This window comes from Chiloscyllium plagiosum, unplaced genomic scaffold, assembly GCF_037043375.1.
Source record: "Chiloscyllium plagiosum isolate Xiang-an unplaced genomic scaffold, Cpla_swu_hap1 HiC_scaffold_9, whole genome shotgun sequence".
Lineage (NCBI taxonomy): Eukaryota > Metazoa > Chordata > Chondrichthyes > Orectolobiformes > Hemiscylliidae > Chiloscyllium > Chiloscyllium plagiosum.
Window position 1 is genome coordinate 67,709,326 of NW_028270147.1, and position 22,807 is coordinate 67,732,132.

General features: G+C 38.9%; 1 protein-coding gene across 5 annotated transcripts in view; it reads left to right on the forward strand.

Annotated features, from left to right (window-relative positions):
• The window catches only part of LOC122554466 (nucleoprotein TPR), a 149,199-nt gene that overhangs the window by 17,854 nt on the left and 108,538 nt on the right, over positions 1 to 22,807 (forward strand). For all 5 annotated transcript variants that reach the window (XM_043699535.2, XM_043699536.2, XM_043699537.2 and 2 more), the window contains exons 8-22: positions 1,881 to 1,961; positions 3,872 to 3,959; positions 4,053 to 4,193; positions 4,282 to 4,376; positions 4,824 to 5,021; positions 7,367 to 7,474; positions 8,059 to 8,285; positions 9,081 to 9,244; positions 14,995 to 15,140; positions 15,590 to 15,738; positions 16,388 to 16,550; positions 16,962 to 17,096; positions 19,583 to 19,711; positions 20,656 to 20,818; positions 21,495 to 21,661. In XM_043699535.2, the coding sequence (XP_043555470.2) occupies positions 1,881 to 1,961; positions 3,872 to 3,959; positions 4,053 to 4,193; positions 4,282 to 4,376; positions 4,824 to 5,021; positions 7,367 to 7,474; positions 8,059 to 8,285; positions 9,081 to 9,244; positions 14,995 to 15,140; positions 15,590 to 15,738; positions 16,388 to 16,550; positions 16,962 to 17,096; positions 19,583 to 19,711; positions 20,656 to 20,818; positions 21,495 to 21,661 (2,154 nt within the window). The remainder of the gene's footprint in view (positions 1 to 1,880; positions 1,962 to 3,871; positions 3,960 to 4,052; positions 4,194 to 4,281; positions 4,377 to 4,823; positions 5,022 to 7,366; positions 7,475 to 8,058; positions 8,286 to 9,080; positions 9,245 to 14,994; positions 15,141 to 15,589; positions 15,739 to 16,387; positions 16,551 to 16,961; positions 17,097 to 19,582; positions 19,712 to 20,655; positions 20,819 to 21,494; positions 21,662 to 22,807) is intronic.

The window sequence follows — 22,807 nt, forward strand, 5'->3', positions numbered from 1 at the left end:
TTTTCACAAGTGGGGACAGAATTGAAGTTATAAAGACAAGTGAAAAAGAAAAGTAATTAAGTAACAAGTGGTTTTCAGCCTATCCATGTTGGAAAGCCAGTTTTCAACAGAGTGACAGAGCGTAGGTTTCTCATTCTGTTTTACTGACTGAAATTCTTCTATCTTCATCATTGATTCATTATTTTCTCCCTCCCTTCCTTATTTCAAAGACCCCCTCCTTTGGTGTATTTGTGATGCTTGCACTTTACATTTGAGCTATTAAAACTAAGCATATCCACTATCTACTCTATGATCACATGCACCCTGCGTTGTTCTTATTTCCTTCATGCATGGGCAATTCACAGTCATTCTGAAATTGCCTAGGTAGTCTATTCTCTCTTTAAATTTTTTAATGGTCATCTTTATACTGGATGTAGGTTTGCTCGCTAAGCTGGAAGGTTCACGAACGTCAGCCTGAGCTACAAATCTTGATACTATCATTCATTACTGTATTCTCACTGATTCTTTAACATGCTAATCGGTTATAGGATTATAACAGTTTGTCTCTCTTAGTTGACTGACTAGATCATTACTTAGGTAAGGTAACACCAATGTACAATTTGCACCTCTGCATAGAAGATGTCATCTCCTAGTGATTTGGTATGTTTTTCAAAACGTATTAATAACATCAATTACAAAAACCAAGTTTGTCTCAGCAGTAATGATCAACGCCTAAAATAAATCAAAGCTCAACATTACCATATAACCTATTCCGCTTCGTCATCGGGTAGACTTTGTTATCTTTTTAAAGATAGTTGTGTTTGAATAATATAACTTAACCTCTAAGCATTCGTGCATGTCTTGACCAAAGCTTACATTAGCTTCAGCAATGGTAGCCAAAAAAGCTTAAGTCAAAAATGTTTTGTTGAGCTAAGCCATCTGGATTTTTTGTCCTAAAGAAACTATTTAACAACTAATTACAATTAAGCAAAATATGCCTATTTAGTAGAGGCAATGGCCTAGCAGTATTATTACCGGACTGTTAATCCAGGAAATGTTCAGCGGTCCCAGGTTCAAATGGTGGAATTTGACTTCAATTTTAAAAATAGATCTGGAATTAAGAGTCTAATGATGACCGTGAAACCATTACCATTTCTCTGGAAAAAACTCCACTCGTTTCACTAATATCTTTTAGACAGGAAACTGCCATCTGAACCTGGTCTGTCCGACATGTAATTCCTGACTCTTAAACTACCCTTTGGGCAGTGAGGGATGGGTAACAATGATGCCCCACAGCAATGCCCTCATCCTGTGAATGAATAAAGAGGAAAAAAAACCTGAACTCAAGAAGACCACATCCAGCCTGCTTGAGTAGTTACTACATCCTCTACCTCCACCACCAACACAGCAGTAGTGTGTACTATCTACAATGTGCACTGCAGAAATTCACCAAAGATTCTCAGGCAACAGCAAACCCATAACCATTTCCATCTAGAAGGACAAGGGCAGCAGAGAAATGGGAGCAATACCACTTCTAAGTTCCCCTCCAAGCCACTGGCTATCCTGACTTGGAAATATATCGCCATTCCTTCACTGTCACTCTGTCAAAATCCTAGACTTCACTCCTAAATGACATTGTGTGTCAACTCGCAGCGTGGAATGCAGTGGTTAAAGAAGGCAGCTCACCCCTACCTTCTCAAGAGCAACTAGTGACGGGCAATAAATGCTGACCAGGCCTCAATGCCCACACCCCACAGAATGAATAAATTTCAAAAAACTTAATCAAATCAAAATGATAAATTATGAAAAATAATTGAACCCAGTTCTTCAGCTCCTTTTTGAAATGATCAATTGCAAGTGTATGTTTTTTAAAAAAAAACTCGCATGCTTTCTTTTCCTAGTCTAAGGAGCAGTCAGCAGTCATGGAGGAAAGGTTTCGAAATGAACTGAATGCCCATGTGAAGTTGTCAAACTTGTACAAGGTAAACTTTCTGTTTTTGTACAGCTTATTATGCTCTTTTAAGAGACACTTTTAATGCTTTGGAAGCTAATATAGTTTAAATAACTATACATTATGTAACTTTCACTTACACAGTCACTGGCAAAATACCATTCTGAAATGTTTGAGGGAGGATTTTAAACCAGGAAGATGAATTATTTCACTCACGGATTATTTAGTGGTTCATTATTTCTATCTGCAGCATTATGAAGTACAAATAAAACATTAATGTGAATCAGCCTTTCGCGTCTTTTCACAAATATTTAATTTTATCCTTCTGTGCTCCTTTTTTTGCCTTTCGTGTAGCAAGTGTGAGTGCACTGTCAAATTCATCATTAAATTATATTTACATTTATGCTGAATTTGACATCTGCCCCCATTCAGCGTTTGAAAGTTCTTGCCTAATACCATCAAAATTAACCTTCCTCCAGTTTAGAACCTGAACTTTCAGATCTGGTCTGTCTTTCTTCCATTACTATTTTAAAACTAATAGAATTATGGTTGCTGTCCCCAAAGTGCTCCCCCACTGACACCTTAACCACCTGCCCTGCCTTATTTCCCAAGAGTAGATCAAGTTTTGCACCTTCTCTAGTAGGTACATCCACATACTGAATCAGAAAATTTTCTTGTACACACGAAACAAATTCCTCTCCATCTAAACCTTTAACACTATGGCAGTCCCAGTCTATGTTTGGAAAGTTAAAATCCCCTCCCATAACCACCCTGTTATTCTTACAGATATCTGAAATCTCCTTACAAGTTTGTTTCTCAATTTCCCTCTGACTATTAGGAGGACCACGATACAATCCCAATGAGGTGATCATCCCTTTCTTATTTCTCAGTTCCACTCAAGTAACTTCCCGGGATGTATTTCCATCATGCCCCTTTAGTGCACACATGCAAACAGACTGAGGTAGGCAAAACAATGCTATGGGTGGAAGGAAAAAAATATGTTTGACTCAATTGAGTCACCCCAGGTTCGCATGGCTTGCCAGGATAATCCATGTTTCCCAATTTTTCTGATCTTCATTCTCTTCTCCAGGTTCTTCTCACCTCTCAGGATGCACAAGCAGTTTGTTATGTTAACTACCAGGTCTCTTAGTTACTGGTCAAAGCCCTTAGCTTGCAGCAACTGACAAGGGAAGATCAACTGATTTCATAGGTATTTTACTGGAAAGGAAGATGCACCACCTGCCCATGCACCCATCTAAATGCTTGTTTCGGTAGCATGAACACCCACAAGCTGTTCAGCCATCCAGGAGTCAAATCTGTGTTGTAAGGTTGATGACCACCTGCATCCACAACTGGTCACAATCCCACAAACCAGTCAACAACCTGATGCTGAAGACAGGTTAATTATATACACTTCCTGATGCCAGCCTGTACATATGCCTCCTTCTGTGCTTGAACGCAGCAACAATGTAATCACAACTTGCAGTGACTGTCAGTAACTTTTGTTTTTATCAAAAATGCAGTAATACCTTGCACACTAACCAAGAAAACAAAGAACTGTACGTGCTAAAATCAGAAACAGAAGTCACTGGAAAAAATCAGGTCTGGCTGCAACTGTGGAGAGAAAGCAGAGTTAATGTTTTGGGTCCAGTAATCCTTCTAAACTTTACTGTCTGCCATATGCTACTTCATCATTTTCACAACAGAAATGGGCATGATACACTTATCAAATAGAACTGTTGGAAAAGAATAATGGTAGTGCACGTATTATTGATGATGCTCATAACTAAATTTGATCATTATTTTCCTTGACCAATCTTAGAATATGTTTGTCCATCCAAAGTGTTTAAATGTGATTTTGCTATCTTTGTAAAGCAGAGATTGTCTGTCTGTATTTAAATGTATGTAGTATCTGAATACAGTCTTTTTATTGAATTGCAGGGTTCTGCAGATGATGCAGAGGCAAAGGCGACTGAACTGACCAGAGCGGTTGAGGAGCTTCATAGTCTACTGAAACAAGCAAATGAAGGTTAGACTGCTACATCAAACGATGGCATTTTTTTGTTGGTGTTGTAAATTAGGTGTCAAACTAAGCATCTTTTGGAATTGTTATTTGTTTTAGCCCATAAAATCACTGAAGATCAACTGATTGAGGTCGATGCCTCAAAGACCAGAATCGTTGCTGAGCTGAATGAAAAGATCAACCAACTTGAAAAAGAATTGGAAAATGCTAACCATCTCCTGTCAGCTACAAAACGTAAAGGTGCAGATATTAGTTTGATTTTGAGTGATTGTTCCATAAAACATGTTCTGTTCTCTCTTATCTAACCGTTTGTAATTTCTGCTATAAGGAGTGGCCATCCTTTCAGAAGAAGAACTTTCAGCTATGTCACCCACTGCAGCAGCTGTTGCTAAGATTGTAAAGCCTGGAATGAAACTTACAGAGGTATGATGTTAGTGTCAGTCATCTCTTTTTTTTTACAAAGTTTCAAATAACTGACCCAGGCCTGTGCTTTTCTTGAAATCCATTGAAGGTCCTCTTTCATTGTCGCAGTGCCAGGAATTTTGTGGTCGCAGTCAAAGCTGAAGCCAAATAAGCTCATTTATGATCAAATCCTCAGTCTATTGCAAACCTATTAAAATGTTAATACTGCTATTAAGTTTTGGATTTTGTGACCATTGACGGAATGAAGTATTGTCATTGCTATATTACTGTCGTTGGAATCTGGGGATTGCTTCTTCTAGCACTTAACAACTAATATACTAAGTTGATGAGTGCTTATTGATCAAATTACATGTGGTTACGAAATTGAGAAGATTGTTATCTTGAGTGTTTTGGTCTTTAGAATGGGTGATATACATAAATACACTTTTTTTTTGTTTCCATGAATAGTTATATAACGGATATGTAGAAGCCCAAGACCAATTGCTACTAGCAAAACAGGAAAATAAGAGAGTCAGCAAATATTTGGCTGAAATTGTGAAAGAAGTGGAAATGAAGGCTCCTCTTTTGAGGCGTCAGCGGGAAGAATATCAGCGGGTGCAGAAGGCTGTACCACATCTCTCTGCTAAACTAGAAGATGCTATGAAGGTAACTCTTAAAATTTCAATTTGAAGATGTGATGAGCTTTCTTTTGTTTTTATCTCCTTTGGGTTTGGGGTCTGCAATCAAGTCTCAAACTAAGCTGAAAGCCATATGAGACTGAGGTGTTGAAGAATTTCTTCATTCACTTTAGTGAATATTTGGAATTCTTAGTGGGCATTGGATGTTCAAAGCCATAAGACAGGTGCATAAGGAGGACATTTGGCCATCAATTCCTGATGAAGGGCTTTTGCCTGAAATGTTGATTTTCCTGCTCCTCGGATGCTGCCTGACCTGCTGTGCTTTTCCAGCACCACTCTAATCTTGACATTTGGCCCGTCAAGTCAGCTCTGCCATTCAGCAAGATTATTTGTAATCTAATACCTCACTCCTGCCATATCCCCATGACCCTCAATGCTCTTTTAATTAAAAATGTGTCCAACTTGGCCTCATTAGCCCTCTGAGGTATAGAATTCAAGACTCATTACATTCCAAAAAGAAATGACTTCTCATCTGTGTTGAATGGGCAATCTCTTCGTCTGAGATTATGCCCTCTGGTTCTAAACTCTCCCACAAGTGAAACCAATGGGCTGCATTTTTGGAGGAGTGGTATTCTGCTGCAGATTGCCACTTCTGCATTTCATTTTTGATGAAAGAAGGGATCTGAAGGTGTGAGGTAGTAATAGGGTCTGTTGACCATCTCTCTGCAGTTAGAAAGCATGTAGTAGTCTGGCCTTCCCTGACTAATGCTACTTCTTTGGAATATTCCAATTGAAATAGTTTTTCGAAGGGTTTCAAGTGTGTAAAATTGATTTTCCTGAGCGATACCTTCTTTGGAGTCTGTTGCAATGAGGTGGTGTAGGATCGCCACGTGCAACTCTTGTGTATTCAGACGAAACTGTCAGTTTTGCTGTAGCTTCCCTATTGAGTGCTCTTCCCTTCAAAATCCCTATATAATTGGGGTAAGCCTCATGAAATTTTTCTCTCCACTGTTTCCATGAGCAGTATTTCTTTGCTTCGTCAGGAGGACAAAATCTGGCTCTCAGTATTCTTGGTCTGTTCTGACCAGTCCCTTGTGCTGTTTCAGCAAGATCTTGCTATTTTTATACTCCGTTTCCTTTTGGAAGAAAAGCCAGTAGTCTGTGCCTCTCCTGTTACCTGCTGAACTTCGGTGCTAACATTTTGTGGTTCATGCATGAGGACCCCCAAATCCTCTGTGCGGCCTTTCTCCTTTACATAATGTTCAGTCCCTCTATTCTTCCTGCCAAAGTGCATGACTTAATATTTTTCCACATTGTATTCAATCTTCCAAGTTTTTGCCTACCCACTTGAACTTGTCTATATCCCTCTGTAGTTATTTATGGGAAATAATTTTAGCTCCAGCACTAATCCCTGTGGCACTGCACTAGTTACAGGTTGCCATCCTGAAAATGCCTCCTTCATCACAACTTTTGTCTTCTGTAAGTTCGCCATTCCTCCCTCTTGATGCTAAAGTACTGCATCAACACCCTGGGTTCTATCTTCAGTAGCTTTGTGTGATACTTTATTAAACCTTTTGGAAATCAAAATTGATCCATTTCTCGAAACAAATGACATTAAAGAATATAATACCCGTATAGGAAAATGGTTTTGAGGTAGATGACCAGATGTGATCTTCAATGGTGGAGCAGACTTGAAGCTGCTCCCATCCTCCTAGTGTTGTTAGTAATCCGAACTCTTGGCAGTCACTGGCTTTGATGTCCAAGTGTAAATACGTATGTGAAACTGCACCATCCACAGCTGTAGGATCAAAACAATGATTGCAAGTGAAGGAATTGTACTGACAGACAGACAGTATCCAAAATATAAATGTTTATAGATGTTTATTCATTTTTCTCAGCAATCCAATTGTTTATCTAATGTGACAATAAAAGCCAACTATATTCTGTATTTTGTGGTAACCAACTTGGCAAGTTCTTTATATGATTGGTGAAGTTGTTATGCAAGTCAGTAATGTAGCATAAAGAGATTAGACACAATAAAAACAACCTCAAACCTTTTCTCTAATATTGAATCAACAAAATCTAAAAGCAAACAAATACTTATTGTTTTGTTAGTCAAATATCCTGTACTGCAGTTCACCTAGATTTTGACCATGTATCGACATCCATGTTAAGAGATTACAGAAGATTTTGCAGTGTCCCTTTATTGTGATAATCTTGGACTCATTATATTTTTAAAAGTGCATTTCACAATTTACTGCAAAATATTTGAACTTTAAAAATAAATGTTCCAACTGATGACTCGCTCAGCTTCTTGAGAAATGTCAGTACATTGAATTTCAACGTATTGGTAAAACCTACTTTCCTCTGTAGGAAATTCGCCGTTTACAAAAAGACACTGATCAAGCAAATAAGCATTCTTCATTGCTCACCAGAGAGAACCAGAGATTAAAAATGCAAGTGGCAGACCTCTCTCAACAGGTTGGTAACTAAAAGTTGTACGTTTTGCTTTCAAATGTATTATGCTTTTTCTGAGCAAGGATCATAGCCATTTTCCCAAATGGTGATAAGGGAGTGGAATATACAAACGAGATTGATACTTGGCAAGGGTTTGTGTTTCATTTCCCCAGTCTGTCCCTTGGTAACAGTTAGGATCAATTAATGTGTGCCAACTTGCATAGACATATGCATTCATCTTGCTCTATACAGAAACCTTGGGAGGAAAAAGTTAATATTTGGGATTACTGCAGTTTGTTTTGCATCGTTGCAGGTGCACAATGGACATGTCATTTTCTTGTTTGCTTACATGTATTTCTCTTGCATTGTTGCTATATGTTCACTAATAGAAATGCATCTGACACAGCACATGGTTATATTGACAGAGAGTCAGTTAGACTCGAAATGTCAGCTCTTTTCTCTCCTTACAGATGCTGCCAGACTTGCTGAGATTTTCCAGCATTTTCTCTTTTGGTTTCAGATTCCAATATTCCCACTAATTTGCTTTTATATGGTTATATTGACTGCTCTGCATCTTGAACTGTTAAGCCCATTTGTTTGTGATTCAGAATAGAATCCTTTTGATGGAACTGGAGGATGCACGTGGAAACCATATCCTGCGTGAGGATGAGGTTAGTTCTGCAGATATAAGCAGTTCCTCTGAAGTCATTACACAGCACCTTGTAACCTATCGTAATGTTGAGGAGTTGCAACAACAGAATCAGCAGCTGCTGGTGGCTATTCGTGAACTTGCCGAGAAACAGGAAAAGGAGGAGCAGGAGAAAACATCAACACGGTAAGTGCTCCAACATGGTGTTACTCACAACCTAGTCAAGGTATTGCTGGCTTTCTTCCTTTCCTTCCCAGTAGGTAGGATTATATCTTAGATATATTTGACCTCCTCTGATCATTTTCCTGGTCAAGTATGTGATTTTTCCTGTCATATTCTGATGTACATCACAATGTGAGTTATCTTCTTCAGCTTCTTCTATATCCATATGCTTTGGTAATGCATGTTTTCCCAGTTTTATCTCGTGGTTGTGTCTGTTCTGATTTTAAAAAAACATATATTTAGCTCTATCTTTGACCCTGCATCCAATTTGAGGCTGAGACCAAATATTGGCAGGTGAAATTGCATTTTTACTTGCACTCAGCTGTTCCCCTTTCTCTAATTCATCCAAGCACATGGCCATCATTTCTGTGCTAAATACTTGCACTCAATCTTTGCATGTCAACAAACTTTTGACATTACTGTAACCTTCCTAGGCCATTTTTTTGAACCTTACCTTTTTTTGGCTAGATTCAAGATGTTGTTGTTCTTTCTGCTTCTCCTAGTATGGAAGAAAATAGTTTTTGCAGTGCATGGAACTTGTTTCTCCTAAAACAATGCTTTTCTGTTGAGTTCTTTTCTCCCTTTTTTCTGCCCTCCCCCATACCAACTGCACAAGCACTCCTTTCATCTGTTTATCTCCATCTCCTGATCCCTTTCTGAATGCTAGGTATATATCCTATTTCATGCAGTATTAAACAGCATTAGCACTGCTTGTGGTTCTGATATAGCCTTCACTGAGCAAATCTCCTTCAATTTTAGAATTTCTGAACTTGAAGCGAATCTTTCGGAAGCTTTGAGTGAACTTGAACGACTGCGTAAAGCACGGACTCAACAAATGCATTTAGTAGAATCAATTGTCCGGCAGCGTGATATGTATCGAATACTACTTGCACAGATGACTGGAGTGACCATTCCAATTCAGGGTAAGGGTGGCATTTAACTGAAGACCGTTTATTGTAAATAAAATGCTGCTTTATAGAACAAATTAATATTTCAAGAATGGTTTACCCTTCTGTGGAATAGATGTGATTCTGAAAAACTGCAGTATGGCTTGGCTGTTGAACATAGTTTCAATCGTAAAATTTCATGTTCAAGAATTAAAATTTGCCAGTCGGCCTTGTGATCCATTATAATAGAAAGGATTATGTTATTTTGTGGTGAGTCTGATGTGTTTTTTCCAACTAATTTAAAGGTAAAAAATAACTGGTGCAATGAACAGCTTGGTCAAAGCAGCTTTTTAAATATTCATTCGTTACTAGTCTCTCCTCAAGGCACAACATCCTCTCAGCATCCTGAGCAATTGTACTTTGTATATTCCATTCTCCTTGCAATTAGCAATAATGTTCCGTTTGCTTTCCCGATCACCTGCATCTGCGTGTAAGTTTTGGGATTTCATGTATAGGATACTTCGATTCTTTTATCTCACAGTTTTGTGATCTTTCCCATTTAAATAATATGCACATTTTTATTCTTGTTACCATTTTCACCATTTCCACTTTATACAGTGGTAAACTTTTGTCTACACGTAAGGAGTCTGTAATGCGATATAGGTTGGTTATGTCTTATTCATAACTAATTTTTCTGTCTTTGTCATCAGCAAATTTGGCATCCATTCCTTCAATCCCTTCATCCAAGTCATTGATATGAATTGTAAATTCAGTGCTCGCTCACTGAACCTTGTGACACTTATGATCCCAGACCAGACTGCAAAAGATTTACTATGATCTACCTTGGAATCAGTAAATTTTTGGAAGGGGTGTGTGTATGGATCAAGTCACTAGAAGCAGTAGTGGAGGGAGGTACAATTAGAAAATTTAAAAGGCATGTGAATGGCTATCAGAATACGAAGAATTTAGAAGAATGTGGGCCAAATGCTGGCAGATAGGATAAGGTCAGATGGGGATGTCTGGTCGACACAGACACTTTGGACTAACGAGTCTGTTTTTATGCTGTCTGACTCTGTAACTGTATGACTTTGTGATGTGAGTGCTTCTGGCTAGCATTTATTGCCCACTTTTGGAATTGCTGAGTGGTATGGTATGCCATTTCATAGGACGCCTAAAAGTCGTCAACATTTCTGTGGATGTGGAATTGAGTGTAAGTCAGGCCATGTAAGAAAAGCAGGTTTTCTTTTCTGAACAATATTTTTTTGCAAAAATTGGACTACTTTTTTAATTCCACATTTTATTGATTTCAATTCTACCACTGCCATGGTAGGATTCAAACCCATTTCCCTGAATGTTAGCCTGTGTCATTGGATTACTTGTTCAGCAATATTACCACTGTGGCCCTGCCTTCACACAAAGGCTTTGTAAAGGAGGGAAAGGGATTCATAAGGATTTCCCAGTAGTTCCAGAATACAGGACTGTGAGAATTGAAGTGGTTGGATCAGAAGATCGACCATAAAAAAAAAAGGAGCAGAATGAGGCTATTTGACTTATTGAGTCTGTTTTGCCATTCGATCATAACTGCTATATTTGTCAACCCCATTCTTCTTCCTTCTCCCTGTATCCCTTGATCCCTTTACCAGTCAAGAACCTATCTAACGCTACCTTTAAATGCACTCGATGACTTAGCCTCTACAGTCCTCTGCGGCAATGAGTTCTAAGTTTGTCTGCACTTTTTGGCTGGAGAAATTCCTCCTGTCCTCAGTTCAAAAAGGTGGTCCATTCACTCTGAGGTTGCACCCTTGGCTTCTAGTCTGTCCTATTAATGGAAGCATCTTCTCAATGTACCCTGTATCCAAGCCTCTCAGTATTCTGTAATTTTCAATTAAATCATCCCTCATCCTCCTAAACTGAGTACAGAACCAGAGTCCTTAAACGGCTTCTCAAATGACAAGCCTTTTATCCATGATATCATTTTTGCAAGCCAGCTGTGAACCCCCTTCAGTGTCAGCAAACTGGGTACAGTGTCCAAAATTGCTTACTGTCTTCCAAATGTGTTCTGCTCCGAATACTACACAGCCTCAGCAGTAATTGCTTTTTTTGTATTCAAGCCCTCTTCAAATGAATACTAACATTGCATTTGACCTAACTGTCAAATGAAGCTGTTAACTTTCGTCTAATACTGAACTTGAACTCCCATGTCCCTTTATGCTTCAGCTTTCCAAAGCCTTTCCCCATTCAGCAAAGAGTCTATGCTTCTATTCTTCTGACCAAAGTACATAACTCTTCACTTTCCCATGTTGTATTCCATCTGTCACTTTTGTTCACTCTGCTAGCCTGTCCAAATCCTTCTGCAGCCTCCCCACTTCCTCAACATGACCTGACCCACCACCTATCTTTGTATCATCTGAAAGCTGAGTAACGATGCCATCAGTTCCTTTGTCCAGGTTGTTAATTTATGACCAGAACAGTTGTGAACTCCACCAGTCACTGGCTGCCATCCTGAAAGAGACCCTTTATTCCCACTCACTGCATTCTGCCAGTCACCCATTCTCTCTCTATGCGAGTAACTTGTCCTACACCATGGACTGTTGTAGGGAAGCCTCCTGTGCAGCACCTGTCAAAGGCATTCTGGAAATCCAGATTGATCTTGTTTACTGGCTTTCTTTAATCTAATTTGCTGATTTAACAGATTTGTCAGGCATGACCTCCCATTGATGAAGCCATGCTAACTCAGCCCTATTTTGCCATGTATTTTTACCAATACTCTGCAATCTCATTGTTAATAATGGACTTTAAAATCTTACCAATCACTGAGGTCAGACTAACTGGCCGATAGTTTCCTTCCTTCTGCCTCCCTCCCTTCTTAAACAGGGGTGTTACATTAGCTTTTTCTAATCCTCTGGGGACCATCCCTCATTCCAGTGAAAGATAGCCACCAATGACTCCACAATCTACTCAGCTATCTGCTTCAAAACACTGGGATGTAGTCCATCTGGTCTACGTGATTTATCCACTTTCAGGCCTTTGAGCTTCCCTAGCACCTTCACCTTGTTGATGGCCCCTATATTGACCTCTGCTCACCCACCTTTCTTGAGGTCTCGTGTGCTGCTGTGGAAGCTGATGCAAAGTATCTATTCAGTTCCTCTGCCATTTTGATCCCCATTCCTACTTCTCAGGCCTCTGACTTCCCACTTCATCACATCATCATTCTCCCCTTAGTATGTTTCTTCCTTGGGATGAATTTCGGCTGTGCCTCCTGAATTGATCCCAGAAATTCCTGCCAGAGCTGCTCAACTGTCTTCCCTGTGAGTCTCCCCTTCTGAACAGTTCTGGCCAACTTCTCCCTCATGGCATATTTGTACTCAATTCTCATATTATTTACACCTGAATACAGTTTCTCAAACTGCGGGGTGAATTTCAACATGTTATGGTCACTGCCCTGAGGGGTTCCTTCACCTTAAGCTTCCTAATCACCTGCCTTGTTACACATCACCAAATCCAGAATTGCCTATTCCCTAGTCAGCTCGACCACAACCTGGACCAGAATACTATCTTGTAGACATTCCACAAATTCCTTTTCTTGAGATCTGCTACCAATCTGATTTTTCCTAGTCTATGGCATAGTGAAGTCCCCCATGATTTATCGTAACAGTGCATTTTTTTTACATTTTCTTCCTCAATTCCTGACTACTGAGAGAAGGCCTATACCCAACTCTCATCAGGATCTTGACCTTTTTGTGGTCCCTCAATTCTGTCAACAAATGCTATGACACCTTCTGACTCTATCTAACTTTTGCTATTAATTTAATTTCTTGCTAATGAGACAATTTCCCCCGCCACCCCGATTTCAAAAAATAATTAGTTAGTCAAAAGCCCTATCCACAGCCCTAGTTATGCATTTTGCCAGCACTCTGATGCCAGCATGATTCATCCCATTGGAATTTTGCCAATACTGGTGTCCGTGTCCCATGAATGGGAATCTGTTTGTCCAACACCAATCTGTCAGCCACGCGTTTACCTCTTCAATCTTGTTCACCCTGTGCCAATTAGCTCTCGGATCAGGTTCTAAACCAGAGATTATTACATTTTTGGACCTAGTTCCTAATTTAGACCCTAGCTGTTCCCTCAGCAGAACTTCTTTCCTCTTTGCGCCTAAATTGTTGGTACTTATGTGAACCATGACAACTAGACCTTTCCCCTCCCACTCCAAGTTCCTTTGCAGCCCACATGAGCGATCCTGAATCCAAGCATCAGGCAAGCGACTCAGCCTTCAGAACTCTTGATCCTTTCCACAGAGAACAGTGTTTATTCCCCTGACTATAACTATGGCTGAATACAACTACATTTCTCTTTTCTACCCCTTTTTTAATGTACTGTGGTGCTATAGTCAGTTTGTTCATTTTCCCTATAATTCCCAATTGGAGCAAGAATCTCAAACCTGACCAGCTCAAGGGCTGAGGTTCTTTCAGCACTGCCTATTTGGATCCCTCTACCTGTCTCACTTTTAGTCATATCCTTCAGTCTTTGACCACTGACTGAATTTGAGGTCACACCCCTTAGACACCATCTGAGCGAATATATAGTTTGGGGAATTTGGTGCAGAGGGGAAAGAGGTGATTTTTGCTTGCGTGTTGTTTTTGTGGGTCCTAGTTTGTAAAGTTTTTTTTTCTAACAGAATAGATTGAAGCCCAAGAGTAGGGGCCCAGCACGAGAGTAACATCACAGGTAAATCTTAAATTAGTAGTTATCTCCTAATTTGACTATTTATTAATCGAAGGGCTGTGACTCCTCAAGAAACACAATATCCATGTAACTCCTCTTCTCCTCCCTGGTGTCATGATTTGGAGATGCTGGTGTTGGACTGGGGTGGTCAAAGTTTAAAAATCGCACAACACCAGGTTATAGTCCAACACGTTTAATTGGAAGCCCACTAGCTTTCGGAGCGCCATGTCCTCCCTGGTGTGTTAGTGTTTGCAGCTCAGACTCCAGCTCATCAATTCTGTGCCATTGATCCTAAACAACCAACACTTGCTGCGGATATGGTCACTATGAACTGCAATAGGGTCCACCAGCTCCCACATCATCATACAGTTATAATATCTCACCTGGCTCAGCATTTCTATTTTAATTACTTAGTTCATTTTTTTTAAATTGTAATGATCTTTTAGTATGTCGTCTGTAAATATTTTTCCTATTTGCCTTCAATCTGAAAGTAACCTGTATTAGTCAAATTACTAGCTACTACCAGCCAGTGAACCTGCGATTTATATGTAATGTCACTATTGTGCTGACCCCCAATACCTTGGATGTGAATCTGCCTGTTTAAAAAGACTTGTAATCTATATAAGCCAAAGGAAAAAAACAAGCTGGAAGCACCTGTTTTCCCACTTCATCAAATTCCCTCACTCTCCGAATTCCCTGATCTTTATATGTACTGATTTGGACTGTGCCTCACTCTGGATGTCATCTCTCCTTCCTGACCTTTCGAAGCTTTCTGCTCACAAATGTTGGTGATGGTCATGTAGCTTCTGGTGCGAGAGAGGATGTTGCTGAGAGTATGACATGAGATAGAATTGTTAGAGGATGGAAAACTAGAGAACAGGATTGCAACAACTGGAAGTAGAGACCTGGATAAGTTAGCTGCTGAAAATTGACTAACTTTGCACAATCAGGGTGCTGCAAACTATTAATAATTTTTTTTTTAAAAACATCGAAACTTTTTTAAAAGCAACAGCATAATAAATGTGTAAGTGTGATATACTTTTGTCCTCACTCTTGTGTAGAAACAGAAGGCACATCTTTGATTTCAACGACTCCAAAATCATCTCCAAGGAGATCCGAACAAATGCCACAAATGACGTCCACACCAGCTCCCATTCCTATTGCAGACTCGACAGAGCTTGTGCAAGCAAAGACAGCATTGAAACAGGTAGGAAAGGTATATCAAATGTAAGGCTTCCTGTCGAAAAGTATATTGAATTATCATAAATCTTCCTGCTGAATAGATCCGGCAATAGTGAAATAGTAAAAATATTGCACTTTAAAATTTTACTGCCTTTGGCTTACACAATCAATAAATCAGTTTATATTTGTTAGTTTAATAAATTCTGAACCCGTTCATAATCTTTTACTTGGAGCATGAGTTTACAGATCAATTTAAAATCCTACCTTTCGGTGGACAGAAGGCCAAAATTAAGCATTGACAGCATCCTAACAAAGGTAAAATGTTCAATTCAATCACAAGTAATATCTACCTGCTGCCGAGATAACATGTTTAATATTTACCATCAGACACCAGTCTTCAAATAGTGGTCTTTCCAATGAACCATGAGGTCTTTATGGAAACACCCAAGTCTCAAATCATTCTTTCTTTCTTAGCTCCAGTTGCACTTTGAAAGCTACAAGACAGAAAAAGCAGAGAATGATAAAATGTTAAATGAACAAAATGAAAAACTTCAAGATCAACTGACACAATTGCGAAACCAACGCACAAAACTTTCTACACAGTTGGAATTTGCTTCTAAAAGGTATGTTTGGAGATTCAAGTTATAGTTAGAAGAATTGGTGATATCTATTTAGAAATTGTATGTGGTCATAGTACTCGAGATTAGGCAAATAAGTGTAACACATGAAGTGTCCTTTTTTGTTCCAGATTGATGGAAAGTTAATTGCAATTGGCAATGATCCTTAAATTCATGGTTTGTTCCCAATTTATAATTGTTTCTATTCTTACACAGTTCCAAAGATCCAAAAACACTTTACAGTTGCAATTTTAAGAATTATTTCTCTGGTACCATTGTGGATTGTCCAATAATGTATCCTAGAGTGCACAAGTGAAGATCAGAACTGATTTCCACATCTTTACTGCTATTTGGAATCGGCAGTACTGAGCCTGAGTCTTCAGTTTTGACCTCCAAGAAGTGAAACTACAGTGGTTAGTGTAACTAACCAAACCAGATTGTCAACTTTGCTGTTTTCTTGATATGAGGCTATTGCCACAAGATCGCAATAATATTAGATCAGGAATATTGTTCTTCAGAGTTTGAGGTTATTAACATGTTAACATCTTATAGTCAAGACCCATACTCTAATTCCGTTTTCCAGCACTGATGTCACTTGGTGTACAACCCGAAGTAGGGTGGGCAAGCTTAAAGCAAATCTTTGTTTAAAATTTAGGTATGAGATGCTACAGAACAACGTAGATGGATTTCGCCGTGAAATAGCATCCTTGCGAGATAGATGTCAGAAACTCACCACAACTGTTCAGAAACAAGAACACATAATTAGCAACGTAACTCAAGATTTGCGAGCATCAAATGAAAAATTAGCTCTGGAGGAGGTGAGAATTTACCATTAAAAAAGTATTTGGACAGAGCAAAGCTTAAACTTGAAAACATAAAGCTTAGGAGCCTGTCACACAATTTGATGCATATAATCTTGGAGGTATTCCATAGGTTTTCGGGTGTCAAAGATGCTTATTATTTGTGATTGATTGTTATTCGGGGTTCCGACCCCAACATTGGGAAGCTATGAGCCAAAAGAATTTTAATGGGTTACTTTCCATATTAACTAACATATGGATTGTGAACATCCTAATTTCCCTCACCAAATGTGTTTGCTAGCTCATGTTCACGAAAGCATCAATTTAACTTTAAAAAGTTGGTACATTGCTTTAGTTGTGGAAAGTAGAAAGATCAAACCGTTTCCAATTTTTTATTCTTTTGTCTTTCTCCAAATCTCCAAACGAAAGACTCGTGGAGAAAATTTAAGAAAAGAGCAAGAGTTGTTGAAGATGATTGAAGTGCGTCTTACCCAAGAGCGAGATTCAAAGTTTGCTGCGCTCAGGGGTCAGAACTTGCTGCTAACAAATTTGCAGTCTATTCAGGTACACTGGTATTGAAACTTCTTAATTGGAACCAGGCTCTGTTTGCATGTGTGTGAGAGAGAGAGAGAGAGACGTTTGATTGAATGTCACTGAGTTGTTGATGTTAGCTGAGAAAATGAGCCCTTTTTGTAGTGTGCTCTGCCCACATTTTTCAAAGCAGCATTATGATGTTTAAAATATTCTCTAGTGGACCGGATGTATGGTATTTTTCATAAAATGTTCTTATGGTGCAATGGTAGTTTCCTGACTTCTGAGCCAAGAAAGCTGGATTCATGTCCCACCTATTTCAGAGGTGTGTCATAATTTCTGAACAGATTGATTAGAAAATGTATTTTTTTTTTGAAAAATGCTCTCAATTTACTATTACTTTTCACTTGCAATTTCCAAGAGGACAAGTTGTCCCCCTCGAATTCTTCTTAATGGGGTTAGTTAATTTTGTACACTGGATGACAGATTTCAAATTTGGAAGTGAACTTCACAATGGTTGTTGAAAACTTAAGAGAGATTTTACAGGTTGGGGTAAGAAAATAACAAGGACAAACTTAGCTGCTTTGACTTTGCAGGTGAATACTTAAACGTATTATATCCCAAGTAAAATAACTTTTCTACATCTATACAATTACACTTTTAACCCAAATTATACAAACATTTGAAGTGGGGCACTCAATAATGGATTTATCTCCCATCGAGCAGTTAGGCCCTTTCTTTGATGCCAATAATTTGGACTATGGTGCTGGGCTCTTGCCTTTGTAGTATAAATGTATTCGATCATTCTTGAGTCGATTTCCCAGGATCGGGGTACTTCAACAAGTCGCACTGTCCAGTGAGGTTAGTTTTAATCATATACTGCTCCCTATGTTAAAATCATGATTGTCCATCTTTGTTTGCTTTTTATCCAGTAAATTTCCACGATGTGAAGGCCTCTATATTAAAATTACCGAGGAAAGATTTGACCTGCTGCCAGGGTTCAAGACATCTCCTCTGGTCTGGAGATGAACTTGACATGGGAGGAAAGAGATCCAATCATCATCAATTTTGATACTACTGATATTGATAGGACTGGGGAGGAGGTTGTGCTGAAAGATTTTGAACATTTGAAAGCTAAATTAAAGAGCAGATCCTCCCAAAGTAATCAACTTGGGCTTACTTCTCAACAAACTGGAATTGAGTAAAACAAGTCCTGCAGTTAAATGTCTGGCTTGCAGCTTGATGTAAGAGGAATGGGTTTCAGTTCATAAAGCACTTGACAGCAGAACTGGAGTGGGAATGAGCTGTTTCCATTGTACATCCTTAATTTTAACCATTCTGGGACGAGTGCGCCTGTGAATCATCTAACAGGCCAGGGCAAAAGAGAACTTTGAACTAATTGGGAGAGGGGATATTTAAGTTTACAAAGGATAGCAATATGGTGGCATTGCAAGACAGCTATTTTGATAGTGATAGCCAGAGTAGAATAGAAAGCAACAGTGTTACAAGCATTTCTTGCAATGAAAGCAGCAAATAGGCGTAAAAAGGCAAGATTCGTGACTATTTTAATAAATGCACATAGTATTTGGAACCAAGTAAATGAATTAACCATAGTAATAAGCACATGTCTCATTAAATGAGACATTGAGAAAATAGACCAGTCATGTCTGAAGGATGTCATGGCAGAGCGTTTAGAAATACATAGTGATCAAGCAGAGTGAGGGTGTCTTTGTGAGAAGGAAATCATGTCTGACAAATGTTTTTTTTTAAGTAATCAACTGGAGGCATAAATAGGAACCAGTAGATGTAATATATTTGGTATTACAAAGGGTGATCGATAAAGTACCAGATACAAGGCTACTTCACAAGATAGGGGCCTCTAGTGTTGAGGGGTAGTGTATTAACATGGATAGCACATTGGTGACCTAGTAGAAGATAATAGGGAGCATTTTCAGGTTTGCAGATCTGTGACCCAAAAATAGAAATTGCAGGAGAAAACTCAGGTCGAGCAGCATCTCTGGAGAGAAAACAGTCAGCATTTTGAGTCCAGTGCCCTGAGCCCATGGGCTAAATGGCTTATTTCCACTCCTGTATGTTATGGACTTATTTACGAGGCACTGTTTTGCCTTATCTCGAATCAAAACCTTTACTTCATAAAATCAAGTATTGTTGTCTCTGGCTAGTCTAAAACTTTTTTTCCCTTGAAAGTATGACTGTTGTGCCTCTTGGTTTTCATTTTAAAAGGTTGGCAAACACATTTTCTTCTCTACTGTGGTAGTTTTCCAGGGCATGCTAACGTAATGTCAATCTTAAAATTGTCAAAAGCATTTTTTGGTCCTCTTGCATGGTATAATCAGTTTGGTGCATATAGGCTAATGTTGGTCATTGTGCAATATGCATAAGTTTGGAATGCAGTCTTTATATTTTTATGGTGTACATTTTTTAAAAGCATGCTGATGTTGAGCTTTTCTGAGGTCAGGAATTTTTGTGTTAATCTACAGTTTTTGTTTGATATGTAGTTGACTCTGGAACGTGCAGAAACTGAAACTAGGCAACGTTTAAACAGCCAAATTGAGAAACAAGAACATGAAATAGAGAAGCTGAAAAAGAAAGTGGATCAATGGCATTCACTTGGCAGAAACCAAGATGTAAGTATGTGAAAACTGTGATTGGATTCATGAATGGTAGGGATCGATTAGCTTAGATGGCTGGTTCATAATGCACTGATGTCAACTGTGTGCATTTAATTCCTGCACCAGTTAAGGTTACCGTAATCGCTCCTCAACTTCTCTCCTTTTAAAATGAGTGAGCAGCCCTACAGTCTGGTAAAACTGTGGCAATTTTATCTCACTGGTAATTATAATGGGTAACATTTGAAGCTCAAGGATCAAAAGATTATGTTAATGGGAAATGGAACAGAACCTGCTGTACAAATTCTATGTGGTCATAAAAGCAGGTTAAATGGTGGGATTTACATGGGGTATGACTCACCTATCTGACTAGTGCCCCTCACTGTGTACAAAGCACAGATGCTAGCCATATCCATTTGCCTACATTGGTCCAATCCAAAACATTGAAGAAGCTTGATGTCATCCAGGACAAAGTAACCCACTTGTTTGTACCTCATCTCGCGTATTTAACATTGACACCTTGCACTACAGATGTGTAGTGGCAGCTGTCTATTATCTGCAAGACAGACTGCAACAACTTAAAGTTGCTTAAACAGCACTTTGCAAACCTGTAACCACCACCACCTAAAAAGACAAGGAAAACTGATGCATGGGAACATACCTGTAATTTCCTTTCGAGGCCGCATGTCATCCTGACTTGGAACTAGATTCCTGTTAATTCACAGTCATTAGGTAAGATTCTTTGAACTCCCTTCCTAACAACATTGGGTACCTACATCTCAAGAACTGCTGCCTTCTCCATAGATAGTAAACCTGACTGAGTCAGTGACTTCCACATCCATGAATGAATGTTTAAAAACATTATGACCTCACACATCAATTCTGCCAATTACTGAAATTGGGAATTCTACATTTGCTTTCTGAAGCTGACCATTAATTTCTTTTTTTAAACCTTTTTAAAGATTCAAATTCTGGAACTCAAGAAGCAGCTTGAAACTGAATCTAATCTCCACATGAAGACTAAGGAACTCCTGAAAAATGCAGAGAAAGAAATTAATACCTTGAAGTTATCCCTTAACAATGTTGAAACTGAACTGGCAGAGATTAAAGGAGGCGATTCTAAAGGTAAAACATATGATTATGGCAGGTATATTTTGTAAGTTCACCTCGATAATTATTGTGTCCTCCTCTGCTTCAGGTTCCATTCGTAGGTTGAATCTTGCGAATTATTAACATAAGTCCATGTGTCTCTTAAAATTGGGAACTAGGCATGTGCCATTTTATGTCATGACTTCATTCTAACTGTTAACACTTTGCCCCACTAAAGTATCTTTTGATTTTCTGTAATTTCTTAATCCGTTTCTTCTCAGTCCAGAGAAACTAAATGCAAATTTTTTGAAATATTTATCTAAATGATCTTTAGTCATGCATTACTGGTTATCAGACATCTACCTTAGCCACAAAGTTGAACAATCCGCAGATAAAAACAAAATACTCTGCTGTAGATCTGAAAGAAAAAGAAAACAAACAGAATACATTGGATTTTTTTCAAAATAAAATCACAAATTGCAGAAGCTGCTTTAGGATATTTGCTGATCAAATTTTTTTCCTCTTGCTGTCTCCAACATAATTAAATCCTTATTCACTGTGTGGAGCACCGTTTGGGAAATCATTAGGATGTCAGGGTAATAAACACTCGAGAAGCTATTCATAGGAAGAAATTGACTCCTACTGGATGTGACCTATTCAGTTAAATTTTAGATTATTTAGATTTATACTTGTAACTCTGCTCTATTTCCAGGAAAATCTAATACAGAAGATGATGTTGATGATCTCCAAACACAGCTTCGACAGGCTGAAGAGCAGGCAAATGAATTGAGAGAGCGTCTCGAAACTACTACAAGCAATGTGGAAAAATACAGAGACATGGTTATTGATCTGGAGGAGTCCCTTAGTAAGGAGAAGCAGGTTAGTGACTTACATTTCACCTCTTGAGAGCTAAAACAGTTGTGATGGATGTGAAGAGAAGTAAACTGCTGTTGCTTTTAGAAAGGGTACTAATAAAAGGTTCACTGTTCCTTCAATTGCAAGTTATGGACTTTATAGCCATTTTAAGTATGCCGCTTTAGTGACTTGACAGACCAATTATATTCTGTATTGGAAAGATCTATAATAATGAATGCCATTCAGCCAAGGATAAATAGTCATGATTTGGAGATGCTGGTGTTGGACTGGGGTGTACAAAGTTAAAAATCACACAACACCAGGTTATAGTCCAACAGGTTTAATTGGAAGTACTAGCTTTTGGAGCGCTGCTCCTTCCACAACCACCTGATGAGAGAGCAGTGCTCTGAAAGCTAGTGCTTCCAATTAAACCTGTTGGACTGTAACCTGGTGTTATGTTATTTTTAACTGAGGATAAATAGATCCTTTTGCCTACGGCACAGAAGAATGTGACAGCTTGGTATGTTCATGACCTTTCTGAACTGATCCCGGATATAATTGTCCTCCAGTCTTTTACAATCCCTGGATAAACCAATAACGTGCCAGAAAATCAATACCCATGGATAGAATCTCAAGATTTCACATCTTAAGAAGTTTTTGCTATACAAAATACAGTAAACCTAACATACACTAACTATTTGAATAACTGCAAAATACTGCAGATTCTATCATTCGATGCCAGCAAAGAGAATGCCAGAGATTCTCAAAATGTCTGGCAGTACCTGTGGAGAAAGAAATAAAATTAACATTTTGAATTCAGCAGAAGTGTCTTATATAGACAGTCAATAGACAATAGGCCCTTCGAGCCTGCACTGCCATTCAATATAATCATGGCTGATCATCCTTAATCAGTATCCTGTTCCTGCCTTATCTCCATAACCCTTGATTCCACAATCCTTGAGAGCTCTATCCAACTCTTTCTTAAATGAATCCAGAGACTGGGCCTCCACTGCCCTCTGGGGCAGAGCATTCCACACAGCCACCACTCTCTGGGTGAAGAAGTTTCTCCTCATCTCTGTCCAAAATGGTCTGCCCCGTATTTTTAAGCTGTGTCCTCTGGTTCGGGACTCACCCATCAGCGGAAACATGTTTCCTGCCTCCAGAGTGTCC